This window comes from Bos mutus, chromosome 13 (genome assembly GCF_027580195.1).
Source record: "Bos mutus isolate GX-2022 chromosome 13, NWIPB_WYAK_1.1, whole genome shotgun sequence".
Taxonomy (NCBI): Eukaryota; Metazoa; Chordata; class Mammalia; order Artiodactyla; family Bovidae; genus Bos; species Bos mutus.
The window spans coordinates 46,376,469-46,389,980 of record NC_091629.1 but is presented as its reverse complement, the minus strand read 5'-3'; the positions used below and the strand labels follow the sequence as shown (position 1 = coordinate 46,389,980).

Below are 13,512 nucleotides of genomic sequence, written 5' to 3'. Positions count from 1 at the left end.
TAGCCCCAGCTTCCTACAGGAACCAGAGCCCCAGCCACTTCCATGGGTGGAGGGGTAAGGGGAGAAGCCTATCCCCACTGCAAGGTTTGGGGGTGCCCTATGGCCTATGGGGCAGTCCCAAACACCCTCGGGCCCTTGGGTTCATCCTGTATGCTGCCGAGGGCCTGCAGAGAGCCCGTCCCTGTTGAACGCCCACCTTCTTTGTCCCTGATCAGGATGAAACTTCTGTGAGCAGTGAAGATTTTGATATGAACGACTCCACATGGATGTCAGCTGACCCACACCTGGCCTCCAGCCTGAGTCCCAGCCAGGACGAGAGGATGCGGAGCCCACAAAACCTCCACAGCCAAGAGGACGGTGAGTGTTCCTTCGTGGCCAGCAGGGGAAGGGTTGTGTCTGCGCCAGGAGCCTAGGAATCTCCAGGGGGTAGACTCTGGGTTGGAGCCTCCAGGGGTGGCCGAGGCTCAGGCTGACAGCGGCCCCCAGCGTTCTCAGTATCTCCACAGGCCCTGCTGCCCCAGCCCTTAGTTCCAGGAAGAGCAGTTGTTCCTCCCAAAGGTGAATGGCTCAGAGCTCTTTCGGGGATTGGCAGCCTGACCACATCCCGCCACTTTGTCTGTTTTGATGCTCACGGGCTGGTGGGATGTGGATTTCAAAGTTATCATGATTCAGGTCTGGGAAGGTTAACAGTGTGCCTGACCCAGAACAGTCCACCACCCAATCATGAAAACGGGAGTTGGGCTTTGTGGCCGGATGTGAGGCTCTGAGACAGGGTCCCTGCCTGTCCCTGGTGAGCAAGCAGACACTGTGCTTGTCTGTTGTGTGCCCCCGGCCCCTCAGGATAGGAGGTGGGCCGGCTGAGGCTCTGTCCAGATCTGCCCTGGTCCCCCCCATCCCCCCCACCCTCCAGGGCCAGCCCGTAGCCTCCTCCAGCCTCCCTTGGAACAGAAGCATCTTCTTGGGGTGGGAGAGTTGGGGTCAGGGTCAGACCCCAGAGGTCTCCTCTGGCACTCTTGCGTCGAGCCCCCCAAACTGGGCCCACCTCAGTTAGACGTGGCTGTGGGTGTGCGGTGGCACCTGTGGGCAGAGTGTCCTGGGCTGGGCTTTGATTTTCCGGGCGGACACAAGGTGGGTGGGGAAAGAGCTGGAGAGAACTGGGGTGTAGAGCTGCAATTAGGAGGGGTCGAAGGTCAGGGCCTGGAATGTGGGAGGGAAGGTGCAGGGTTAAAAAGGGGTGTAGTGTTAACTCTGTGAAATAGGTTAGCCTTAAAGAGTAAATAAGGAGTAGGAGCCTTGCAGTTTGGGTCAAAGTTCGTCTCCATGGCGGAACCTGTGTGCCTGGCTCCCCGCAGCCTTCAGAGGCCTGAAATCTGGCTTTGTCTGGGAGGAGGCCCAGCACAGACACAGCCGGGGTGGCCCATCCACCGGCTGGGGAGCCCTGGGTGTGGTTCCGTGAGGAACGGGGTGCGAGGCTGCTGGGAAAGAAAAGGCTTTTGTCCCTTGACGCCTCAGGAGGTCAGTGCGACCCCCTCGTGCTGCCTCCCAGACCAGCACCTCCTTCCGGCGTTCCCACGGGTGGGGGCTGGGTGGGGGCACCACGTGCTGGGGATGGGGGGGCCCTGGGGTGAGATGTGCCCAGCAGCTGGCCTCCCGCCTCATCTGAGCTGATTGAGGGTCACACCCAAGGGCCACACCAGCGAAGCTCAGCCCAAAGCTGTGGACAGTACCTTCCCAAGAAGGATCCGGAGCATTTATTTATAACCCCCCGCCCGGAGAAGTAGGACTGAATGGGGGCCGTGGTCCCCAGCTCATCCTCAACAATTCTTATGCTGTTATTGCTTACAGCCACCTTTTGGGGGGCTCATGTCTGGCAGAGACACTTTCCAGAGAGATCTGGTGATCTGGGGGCCTCCAGCATCAGGTCTGGGGCTGGGCGGGAAGGGTCACGGGACTTCCTCGGTTACAGGGCTAATGGGGTCAGTGTGTCCCCGCAGCTGGCCCCAGAGGAGCCAGGTGGGAGAGCCAAGCCAGGTGTCTTCACACATGTCCTCCCCTGCCCCACCCACCACCTCCCCTCCCCAGCTGCCCAGGTCCCCCCTGGCTGTGGGTGCTGGGGCCCAGGTCGGCTGGCCTGCTGACAGGACGAGGGTGTTCATCAGGGCGGGCAGCCAGAGCTGGAGACAGGGAGGATGGTGTTGACCATGATACCATCAATTTAATTATTTCATCAGAGCCTGTGTCTGGAGGCTGTGGGTTGACGTGCTGGCCAGAGGCCGACCCACACCCCGCGCAGAAGGTCGCAGGCCCAGAGAGACCAGTTGACCTGATCATCCTACTGCCCTTCTAGTCCTAGTTCTGGTGGTGACCACCATGTCTGTCCAGACTGGTGGGCTCCCAAGGGGTTTGGGCTGGGCACAGACCCAGCCTGGAGTCCTTCTTCAGCCCCCCAGCCCCCACGGAGGCACGCAGATAGCCCCCTCTTTGAAGGTGCCTGCAGTGCAGATGTGAACAGGGAACCCACTCTCATCAGTGAAAGCTGGAAGGAAACTATCAGGGTCTTCAGGGTGTTCTCCTGTCCCCTGTTGTTAAGGAAGGACTGGGCAGGGGCAGGTCAGGCGGGGGCTCTGTCTGAATCCAGCCACAACCCTCCATGGTCTCCACGTCTCCACTCCCTGCTCCTGTGCCTTGATTCAGAGGGTTCTCCAGCACACACCAACCCCCAGGGCGGCTTGGTGCTCAGCCTCTGGCCCTCGGCACTCCATGTCTGAGGCCCCCATTGTGAGCTCTGTAAGGGGTGGACCACGTGGATCCTGCTCTCTGCTGTGTCCCTGGTGACTCTGGTTCTTTGCCTGGTGCATTATAGGGGCCTGCTGAATATCTGTTGCCCAAATGAGTAAAGGAACGAGCATTTATTGAGTCCCTCCCTCCCCGACCCCGAACACACCAGCCAGAGAGGATAGAGGTTGGCTCCTTGTTGCGGCCAAGTCAGGTTCTTTGTTCGTGGGATTTCTGCCCTCCCCCCCAGCCTGAGTACCTGGGTCTTTTTCTTTTAGCCAGAAAATGTGGGGGCTCCCAGGGCTGTGTCAGGGAGCATCTCACCTCTGCTGACCAGGAGTGCAGCCCAGAGCATTTCAAAAAACCAGGCAGTTTGCACAGGTTCACACCTGTTGGTGGATGTGTTGGGGCCCTTCTCCTCTTCCACCACCTCCTCCACCTCTTCCTCTTTCAAATTTTAACCAAGGCAAATGAAAGCTGGGCCTCGGCAGGGCAGATCCTGTGGCCCAGGCCAGGAATGAAGCAGGCCAGTTCTCACTCCCGGGAGCTTGTCTGCGCTTCACCGGGAGTGAGAGCATGCTTGCTGGTGCTTTCATCCCCAAGCCTGCCACCACCTGGGAGGCCTCACATCAGAGAGCGCCTCTATGGACCCCATTCCCAGCTTATTGACATCACAGCAGGGGTGCTTGGCTGGGGAGCCCCAAAGTGCTTCCTCATCGGGGTGGAGCTGCTGTGGGTGAGCACTTGGCTCTCACCCCGGCTCAGGAGGGAACTGCTGATCAGTGAGCAAACTGGGGCCATCTGGCCAGAGTTGGGGGATGCCAAGGCTGCTCCCCTCCTCTTTCCTCTTTGGCAGGCATTGAGGCCATGTGTGAGGTTCCCCAGAAGATGGGCATGGGAGTCTGGGGACCAGAAGAGGCTGCCCCCCTGGAAAATCAGAGCACTGCCTTCTTAGGCCGAGTGATCCAGGCTGTTCCCACCACTGCCTCCAGTCCACGTATAGCCAGGTCCCCCCAGACCGGCACTAAGCACCAGCTGAGGGTTTGGACTTTCTTTGGAGTCCGAACAGAACCCTGGTCTCATCATAGGTGCCTGGAAAAACACTCTGGCCCAGGGGCTGCATTTTAGGAGGTGGAGAGGAGGACAGTTGGAAAAAGCCAACTGTTGAGCCCGTGTCCAGAGACGCTATGGTCGGGCGTTACTTAGGACTGAACAGCACATCTGTGTGTAGTTACGCCCCGTCAGTGGGATGATGTGTTTGATGGCCATCTCTTCCTCAGATCCTGAGTAAGCACTCTGAGAGCCAGTTCTCTGGTGCCCAGCACAGAGCAGGTGGAAGAGTGTCTGTTAAATGAGTAAGTGAACGGGGGTGCAGGCTGGGCAGGTGAGTCAGCGTCCCTGGACGTCAGAGGCGTGGCCAGGCTAGGGCCCTCTCCGTCTTCCATTTCCCCTTGATGTGCTTCATCAGGCCTCTTGCTCTGCCCCTTCCTGAGCGGAAAATGTGAAGCCTGGCCCCCAGAAGGGATGCAGGGGGTGGGGAGCGGACATTACTCACCTCCCGGGCAGACAGGAAGTCAGCTCCAGGGCAGAACCCAGGGTCCTGCTTCTTTCTTCCTGCAGGGTCGTGGCGGGGGGTGGGGGATGATGGTGCTGGGTAGGAGCTGGGGGGCTGCTGGGGGGCTCTTGTTAGTGCCTGTCAGATGAGAGGCGCCTCCAGTCTCAGGCCTCTGGGACCCACTGGAGCTCAGCTTGCCTCCCCCTGGGGACATGGTGCCAAAACTTCCTGCCTGGACGCCTGGAGCCTCCCCTCCAGGACCCGTCACCACGTCAGGACCGAGGCACTGAGGGTCCTGGCTTAAGCCCTTGGTTCTTTCAGGACTCTCCACTGGGTCTGTCACGTGAATACTGAGCCCTGTGGCCCAGGAGGCTGATAAACCCTTCCTGGCTTTGTCCCTTCCAAGAGCCTGCAGGAGAGGGGCAGGTGCTCAGAACCGGGGACCCCTGCCAGGTTGTAAGCTGTCTGAGGGCAGGAGATGTGTCTCTGAAAAAACGTCATTTCACATCTATTACATTCATTGTAGATAATAGAAAATAAACAGAGGAGCAAAAAAAAGCAATCAAAATTATCAGTGTTTGGGACATGTTTTTCTTTGTCTTTTCTGTGTATGTAATCAGTCTTGTTTTCTTTATTTAAAAAAAAAAAAAAAAAAAAGAGGAGGGATCATGTAGTGTTGGAGTCACCTTTTTTTCCTAGAAGTTGTCTCGCCTCTCCCCTGCACTGATACTGCATTTTTAAAGGTGGTCCAATTATCCTGGTGATTGGAAGCCCCAGTCCTGACCCCACTTTCTGCTGAACTCTGTGCTGATGGCAGTTGGCTGTGGGCTCAGAGCTGTGACTAGGCCTTTCCTACAGATGGGGAGGCGACTTGGCCAGATCCTGTGTGACCACAAGGGTGGCTCTGACCCCAGAGCCTGAGTCTGGACCACTCATGGGGAAGGGCGTTCCAGCCCCTCTTTCTCGTTATCACAAACTGTGCAGCATGGAGTAGCCTCAGGGCCAAGCGTCCTCTTCTGGGCTTTATCCCCAGCCCTCGACTCAGAGCAGGTGCCCAGCGAACAGCTGTTCAGAAGCCCGTGGCGGAGCTGGGGGACCAGCAGAGGCGCCTCGGAGGAGGCCACAGTGTGCTGTTCAGGCAAGTGCATAGCAGCCCAGGAAGCTTGGGCGGTACGGCAGGAGGAGGCTGGGAGGAGAGGAAGATGCTGGATGGCAGGATAGGGGGCTTCTTGGGTCACTTGTCTCCAGAAACTCCTGGTGACCCCAAGCTTCAGCCAGGAGAGAGGGCCCCGGCCAGTTGAGGGGCTGGCATTCGAGGGTTCCAGGAGGAACGAGAGAGATGAGGCTGCCTCTTGGACCTGGGGTCTCAACCGGACATGGCTCCCTGCTGGTGGCCTTTGGCACCCTGCCAGGGCTCCCCTGAGCAGGTCCTGGCCTGCCCTGGTCCTGCAGTGCAGTCTGAAGCAAGTTGCTCACCTCTGATCCCTGGCTTGGGTCTGTAGTGTGCCCTGGGTGACTGCAGCCATTAATCCTGGTGTGTCTCAGGAGCCCTTTGTGAGGCCCAAGGCTTCCTGCTTCCTGCTCTTGCTGCCCTTGGATGGGGCCCTCCATTACCCAGAAATGCAAACTGGACAGCGGGGGCAATCACTGGGGGGCAGGCGTGTGACTTGCTTGCCCAAGGCTCCGTATTTACGGCAGTGCTGCCTCTCCTGCCCTTGCCTCTCTCCCCGTCGTGGGCTCCTCCCTGGTGTCCACAGGGCAGGTCTGAGCGGGAGTGTGCCCCAACCCAGACACGCTGCCCCAGCCCAGACTCGGATCTGCCTCTGCTCCCACCTTGTTGTGTGGCCAGTCACTCCCGCTCACTGGATGGCTGGTGAGGACCGGACGATGTGTGGACGAGGAAGGCTGGGTTGGATGGGGATGGGATTATTTCTCTCAGGTGGTCAGGTTGGTGCAGGGGGTCCTGACGAAGAGCTGGAGGTGGAAGGCCATGGCTAGCTGGCACTCACAGGCTGAGGGGCTGGAGGTGGGTCAGGGGCCTCCTTTGAAAGACTGAGCGGTCCTTCTCATTTCCCCATCCCCTGGACCCTTCGCTGGTCCAATCTGTCTCCTCATCCTTCCAGGTCTTTCTCGATCCCGTCTGCCCACTGAGCCCTGTGGGCTTTGGACCACAGCTCTCTTTACAAGCTCACTATCTGGGTGCTCACAGCTTGCTCTAGCATCTCCTGAAGTCCCAGCCCACTCCCCACCCACATGTACCAGGACTTGTGGGGGCACCTTACATCTCCCAGGACCCTGCAGATCTCCTGGAATCTGCACACCTAGACCCATCCCAAGCTCCCATGCTGCTGGCTGCAAGTTAACACTGCCGTCCAAGGAGAAGGCACCTGGGCAGCCGCTTACCCACTGGGTGCTGGCCACTGTGGGCACTCAGGCTGCTCAGGAGTGTTCCCAGCTAGGGGTGGAAGCTGCTCATTTGAGGGAACAGGCAAGAGGCCGTCCTGCAAGTGGGGTCGGGGCCCGGCCACCAGGCTCAGAGGCAGTCACCCACGTTTGCGCCTGGGCTTCGTCCATTTCACGTGTTATCTGCCCATGATGGCCACCCCAGCAGGGGCCCCAAGCTTCATGGCCTGCTGCAGCCTGCGGCCAGTGGCCCTGACAGTCGTGGTTGGGCATCCTCCCTGATCACTGTTGACATGTAGGGAAGGCTGTGACTGCTTCGCTTCGGCCTCCCTGGGATGGCTTCCCGCAGTGGGCTTTTAAACTGAGCCTCCCCTCCGCGACGCCTGCTGGTCTTGGTCCTGACACCACCTGTCTCAGGTGAGGCTGGAAGCTATGTCTGGGCCTCATTCTCTGGCTACTGGTCACTTCCTCGCTCCTTCTAGATTAGTGGCTCTTAGCTCCTATTCAAGGCTCTGAATGTCCACACCGGATGGAGAGGTGGTAGCTGTGGCCTCTTGCCGTTTATCCTCCCCGGCCAGGAGCGGAGAACTAGGACCCAAGCCCTTCTGGGGATTGGCTGTGGGCTGCCCCGCCAGTCCTGGGTCACAGGAAAGTGTCCATCATCAGCTGGGCTGCAGGCAGCTCAGACAATGCTGAGCTGTTCTGGCCTCTGGCCGCCACGGGGTAAGGGAGGCCAGGAGACAGCACCGAGAGATCCCTTTATCCCTGGAGCAGGCCGGCCCCACACAGCCCCGGCCTTGTGCAGCCTGCCAGGGTCTTAGGCCCTCACAGGCCCCCAGATGCCCATAGAGGTGAAGTTCACCTGCTAAGAAAGAGAAAGGGAGATCCCTTGCACACCTGAAAGATTCACCTAGGCCTGCTCAGCCATTGGGGTGTCAGAGCCCTGCCCCCCTCCCCAGCCCAGGACCTATGGAGACCCAGCTGCCCACTGACCCTCTACGGAGGCAGGCCGGCCGTACAGGAGAGGAGGCCGGGGAAGGGGTGTGCCCCAGAGGCATCACCACCCGAGCCTGTCCAAGGGTGGCGTCCCTGGGAACCAGGAAGTAACCAGGGCCACGTCGGCGTCATCACTCTGACCTAAGGACTGGGATGCACCGAAGCGAGACCGGCTTCTGGGCAGACTGGCGGAAGGCCTGCACACAAGCATACAGGCTCCGGGGCCAGGGCCCTGCCCCGTGACTCCTTCACACACGGTTGTCCGAAGTCATTCTGTTTGCTCTGAACACATCATTTGTTGTGGGGTTGGGGCAAGGGATGCAGGGGAGCTGCTCTCTTAGCTAGAGCTTAGCACACTGAGTCAGCATTGAGTTCTCACTGTGCGTGCTTGTCCTTGAGGGTGGGGCCAAGGAAACTTGGGCCTGGGAAGACATAGACCTCGGCAGTCCGTACAGAGAGTGGTTCCCCTGGGGCGCATTTGGCCAGTATTTACTGGGGAGGGGGCTGTGGAGAGTAGGGCAGTGGCAGGGGTGGAGGGCTGTCCTGTAGTACAGTTGGGCAAGCCAAGGCCAGAGAAGAAAGAGCACTGGGTGGGGGTGCTCTGGGGCCTCAGGCCACACTGGGGCCTGTCTGTCTTTCTGTTCACACTGTGATCGTGAGGACCTCCCTCTGGGGGCCTTTGGTTCCTTCCTGCTGTCTGTTCTGGGGGAGGTGGGGTGCAAAGCAGGCACAGTGAGTCTGCCCGGCGCCTGCCACATACTTGGTGCCCACCCCCACTGAAGACGGCCCCCAACCCCGTCCCCACTACAAGCCCTGCTCAGGCCACCTGCCCAAGACCCCAGCTCTCATCTGCAACTTGGGACTGAGACCCCAGGGTCCCTGCACTGAGAGAAGTGATTTCAGGTTAGGGGGAACGTCACAAAAATCTGGGTGTGCCCTAATGTGGGAGCCACAGACCGCTATTGAAAAGGGCTCATGCAAACTCAGGCGTACCATGGGTGTAAAATACACACAGAGTTTCCAAGGCTTTCTATGAAAAAGGATGTATAAAGTAGCTCGAGTTTAACACAGTATTACGTGTTGAAAAGATAATATTTTGGCTATATTGGGTTAAATAAAACAGATTATTAAAATTTACTCCACCTGTTTTATTTTCTTTTTACATTTTTTAATGTGGCTGCTAGAAAATTAACAATTCCTTACGTGGCTCACATTAAGTGTCTGTTGGACAGCGCCACTCTGGACTCTGAGGGCCCTCAGGTGTTGACACCAGCTTAAGGAATGAGTCATAAAAGGTTGATCAGGACGATGGATGCTGTAGAATAGAGGTGCTGGGGGTGGTTCGGGGGCAAGAATGCAGGCCAGATGGAGAGCTGGACTGGGCCAGGCCTTTGGAACCACAGGGATGGAGCAGGGTGGCATTCATGAGGGGCAGCTAGGGGGCCGTGGGGGTCTGAAGGCCAAGCTGTGGGGCAGGTGCCCAGTGTGTCCCCACCACCCAGGATGGGGGAGTCCTAGTGACACCACCTCACCCAGCTCCTCAGTGTCCCCCATTTGACCCCGGGGCCCTCCCCCTTCCTTCCGGGAGGAAGAGCAGGGTAGCCTGCCAGGAGCCTGGCGCTCCAGGGAACTATGCATCATGTAAACACAGCCCAGCCGCTGGCCTTTGTCAGAGCAGGCGGAGGCCAGGCCTGGCCTGACGCACCCCAAATTCAGAGCAGAGTCGGTGCCCCCAGACTGCAGCCCGAAGCCACGTGGGTGAGGGGCAGGGACTGGCTTTTCCAGATCCAGCCCCAGCCCCCTCCGCCCCTGGCTGGCTCCAGCTCTCTTGCTTCCCCACCTCCTCCCCAGCTCGTCTCTGGTGTGTGTGAATTATTGATGCTCCCTTCTCTCCCCTGCCTGGAAGCTGGCAGAGAAGGGAGACGCTGCCTGCCTCGCCACACCTCTGGCCATAGCAGGCCGCCAGCACCCAGAACCCGTGAGGCCATATGTATGTACACCCTGGGACCATGGGCCAGCAGACCTTTGCACCCTTGCCCAGCCCTCCTTGGGAGCCAGTTAGGGTCGCCCCTGGGAGAGGGTGCCACTGGCTGTGGCCCCAGGGCCCGGTGTGGCAATTGGCTGCTCGCACAGAGCCGGGCTTGTGCGGGCTGCGGGGTGCTGGCGCCCACATAAGGGCATTGTTTGCCGAGGTAAAAGGGGTTTTTGTCTCCTTCTGGAGACTGGACAGAAGGAGGAACAATTTCCCCCATTCATCACTAATTCCCCCATTTGAATAGCAGCACATTGCCCCACGTTACATAGATGGGCACACAGTCCTTCCCTGCCCGGAGGCATTCCGGGCCCAGGTGGTGGGCCCTGTGTCCCTGCCCAGTCTGGGGAGCTGCTCTTCGCCGGAGCCCGGGAGGCCTGGTTTTGTGAAAATGCTCAGAAGGGGTGCATTCCCTCTGCTTCCCTGTGGTTCCGCACCGCACTTGTCCCTGTCACTGAAGCCACGGGTTGGGGGCTGTCTTGTCCTGCTGGCGTGATTCTGGGCTCTGGCAGGCTGGCCGTGGGTGGGGTGCCCACCCTGGAGGGGCCCCCTGCACAGCCACGCAGGTCAGGACCAGGTGGAGACAAGAGGGTCACTTCCAGCTCCGCGTCACATGCCTGGAGGCCTGCACCCCGGAAGGTCCGACTCCAGCACTCCAGGTGCCCATGGGGCCAGCTGGGTTCTTTCACAGGGTCATAAAGTGTCAGAGCCCAAGAGGGCGTCAGCGGCAACTCCCTAGGCTGCAGATAAGAGGAGCCAGGGAGGCGGGCTGTGCCCAAGGTCAGGAGGCAGCAAGGCCCTGCACCTGTTCCCCCGGCACCGCTCCTTTGGGCACGGGTTTGGGTCCATGACCGTGTCTCCCTAAAATCACATTGTTTTTGGAGAGGGTGGTGGGCGAGGCAAGAGTTGCGAGTGGATCAGAACCCCGCTTGCCCTGGCCTGCGATGCTGATGTTTCTCCCTGTTCCTTCTTTCCCCAGACAGTGACAGGCAGGTCTCTGGGCCGGGGCTGTGCTAGGGTGCTGGCGGTGGGCCCTGCTGCTGGCCCCTCCTGGGGTTAGGGAGGGCCACGATGAGGAGAGAGCCCCGGGGTGGTGGTGGGGGGAGGCTCCATTCCCTTGGGCCCTCCTAGGGCTAGAACCGTGGATTACTCAGAGTCCAGACCAGGCCCACATGATGCGACCTGCCTCCAGCCAGCTTTTGCAGTTAAGGAAATCACTGGGTCCTGTAACCAGAAGTCTATGGCTTTCTTTGGCTTTAGGCACGGATGGATTTTGGGGGGACTGGTCTGTGCTGGACTGTCAGCCCTGCTGGGGCTCCCTGCTGAGTGAGCTCTGCAGCCCCTGGGCTGATGGCAGAGTATTTCTTCGTTTCTGCAGACGCGCCTGGACTGACTTCCGTGGGCCCATCGCGGATCGCTGTGATGGACTGTGCTGACCGGCTGGGCTCGGGGCATAGGCTCACCCTTGGGAGACACGGGGTGCCCTTGCCAAAGGGAGAGGGCTGTGGTTTCTGGAGAGACAGGAACCACCTGGGGCAGCTGACAAGGGGGCTGGGCACAGACCACAGACAGAACATGTGAGAAGGTGATAAATGCTCTGGAAAACTGGGTAAAGGAGTCAGTGTCAGAGTGGGGGCAGCGAGGTCGTGCTGAGAAGGTGACCTTTCAGCAAAGCCCTGGAGTGGGAGGGGACACGGAGTGTCCTGAGACGAGGGGACAGTAAGTGCCAAGGCCAGGGCACAGCTGGATGGGGCAACATCTGGGGATGGGGTGGGGGTGGGGTGCTGCCAGGAGGGCCCAGCAGGAGGCCTGGGGAGGGTTTGGCTTCAGTTTGGGGGTTTGAACTCAGTCCAAGGGCTGCGGCTGGATCATAGCCACTGCCAGGGTTGGTGGGGGGGCATTGACAGGTAACACTTCACCCCCAGCAGCTCCTTTAACCTGCTGGCCTTAGAGGGCTTCTGCACTTGCCCCTGACCTTCTCAGCGCTGTTCTTAGAGGCTTCTTCCATGGGCTACTTCCTCCAGAAACCCTACCCTGCCTCCCTCCTGCACAGCGCCCACTCTAGACTCCTCCTCCCGGGGAGCGCCACAGAGGGCTGGTCTGGAACTCGGGCCTTGAGCTCGCAGCAGAGGAGGAGGGGTTGCAGGGACAGGGATCAAGGACACAAAGCACACAAGGCTCTCCCCAGAGCCGAGTCCTGTGGACCCCGTTTGGTTTCTTGCTCCTTAGAGGGCAGCAAGCACCCCCGTCTTCCCCTGCTGTGTCCCCAGTGCCTCACACAGGCCTGACGCCCAGCAGGTGTTCGAGGCAGGGAGGGACGAGCACAGGGGTTCGTGGCCCTGTCCCTCCCCCACCTCCCCTCACCTGCCCACCTCAGATCTGGCACCAAGCTGGTCTCTGAGGGGCCCCCGGAAACCCACAGTCCAGTCTGGGAGAGTATGTGTTACAAAGTGAGAAAGCCTGCGGTCAGGGAACCAGTTGTTTGTCTTTTTCTTCAGCACCGATTTGCTGTGTTGGGTACTGTCTACACCTTATAAATCCTATTTTACTGACATGGCACCCATTTTGAAAGGAGGCGAAGGGGCATCTGCAGGGACACACAGCCCCTGCCTTCTGCCTAAAGCCCGTGGCCTCCCGGTCAACAGAGTTGCAGGCAGTCTGTAAGCAGGTTGAGGGCGGCGTGATGGGTTGAGGCGGGGGGTGCTTGTGACTCGCCTGTGCCCCCTGAGGTGGGCTCTGTGTGTGTGGCTGGCTTTCCCGGCCCCCAGGTGCAGAGTGGAGGTGGGAGAGGCTTGGCCTGCGGGTCCATGGGGTGGCAGCAGATGGAGCTTGTAAACTGGGGCCCACTGGCCTCCTCCAGGATTTTTGTTTTGTTTTGCTTTGGGGGAATTTTTTGTGGTGATAAATTGTGTAAAACAGAATTTGCCACTTTGTAACCATTTTTAAGTGTACAGTTCAGCAGCATTAAGTACACTGACCATGTCGTGTAACCAGCGCACATTATTTCCAAGATAGAGTTCGCATTACTGTAAATAGAAACTCTGCAACCATTAAGCAGTAACTCTCTGTTCCACCCAAACCTAAGCCCCTTGAGACCCTCAGATATTCTCATTCTCTGTGGATGTGATGATTCTCGATATTGATATTGCACGTGTGTCCTCTTTCAATATCTGTCCAGCTGTGTCTGACTCATTTCACTTGATGCTATCATTTCCAGAGTTCATCCATGTTGTAGCATGTATCAGAATTTCATTCCTTTTTATGACCGAATATCTCATTGCATAATTAGGCCACGTTTGGTTTGTCTGTCTGTCCAGCAAGTTTCTTCAAAATGTAAACAATGTGAGTCAGTCACCAATATTTAAAAACCTGGATATTTACACATGGGTGCCTATTTCCAGTTTTCTTCTAAAAACTTGGAATACATAGCTGCACAAGGTCCAGACTCCTGGCCTTGTGGGTCTCATCTACCCAGCCATTTCCCTGCCAGACTGGGGTGGCATCTACCTCGGAGGAGGGGCTGTGCTACCATTGGAGCCACTGCCTGTGACTCCCTGGGTGGGCAGGTGAGGTGCACAGCCCTGGGGTAAGGGTGTTGGGAGCTCGAGTCTAGGCCAGCACCCTGAGCTCCTGAGCTGGAGGGCCTGGGAAAACACACACGCACACGTACACACGCACACGTGCATCCTTAGAGCATCCAGGCCTCCTTCATGCTCATGCCTGGAGATGCACAGGGCAAGAGGGGCCTTCC

The 13,512-nt window shown here is 58.6% G+C and overlaps 1 protein-coding gene across 4 annotated transcripts in view; it reads left to right on the top strand.

Moving 5' to 3' along the window:
* The window catches only part of NOL4L (nucleolar protein 4 like), a 127,455-nt gene that overhangs the window by 103,431 nt on the left and 10,512 nt on the right, over positions 1 to 13,512 (top strand). For all 4 annotated transcript variants that reach the window (XM_070381573.1, XM_070381572.1, XM_070381575.1 and 1 more), the window contains one exon: positions 216 to 357. In XM_070381573.1, the coding sequence (XP_070237674.1) occupies positions 216 to 357 (142 nt within the window). The remainder of the gene's footprint in view (positions 1 to 215; positions 358 to 13,512) is intronic.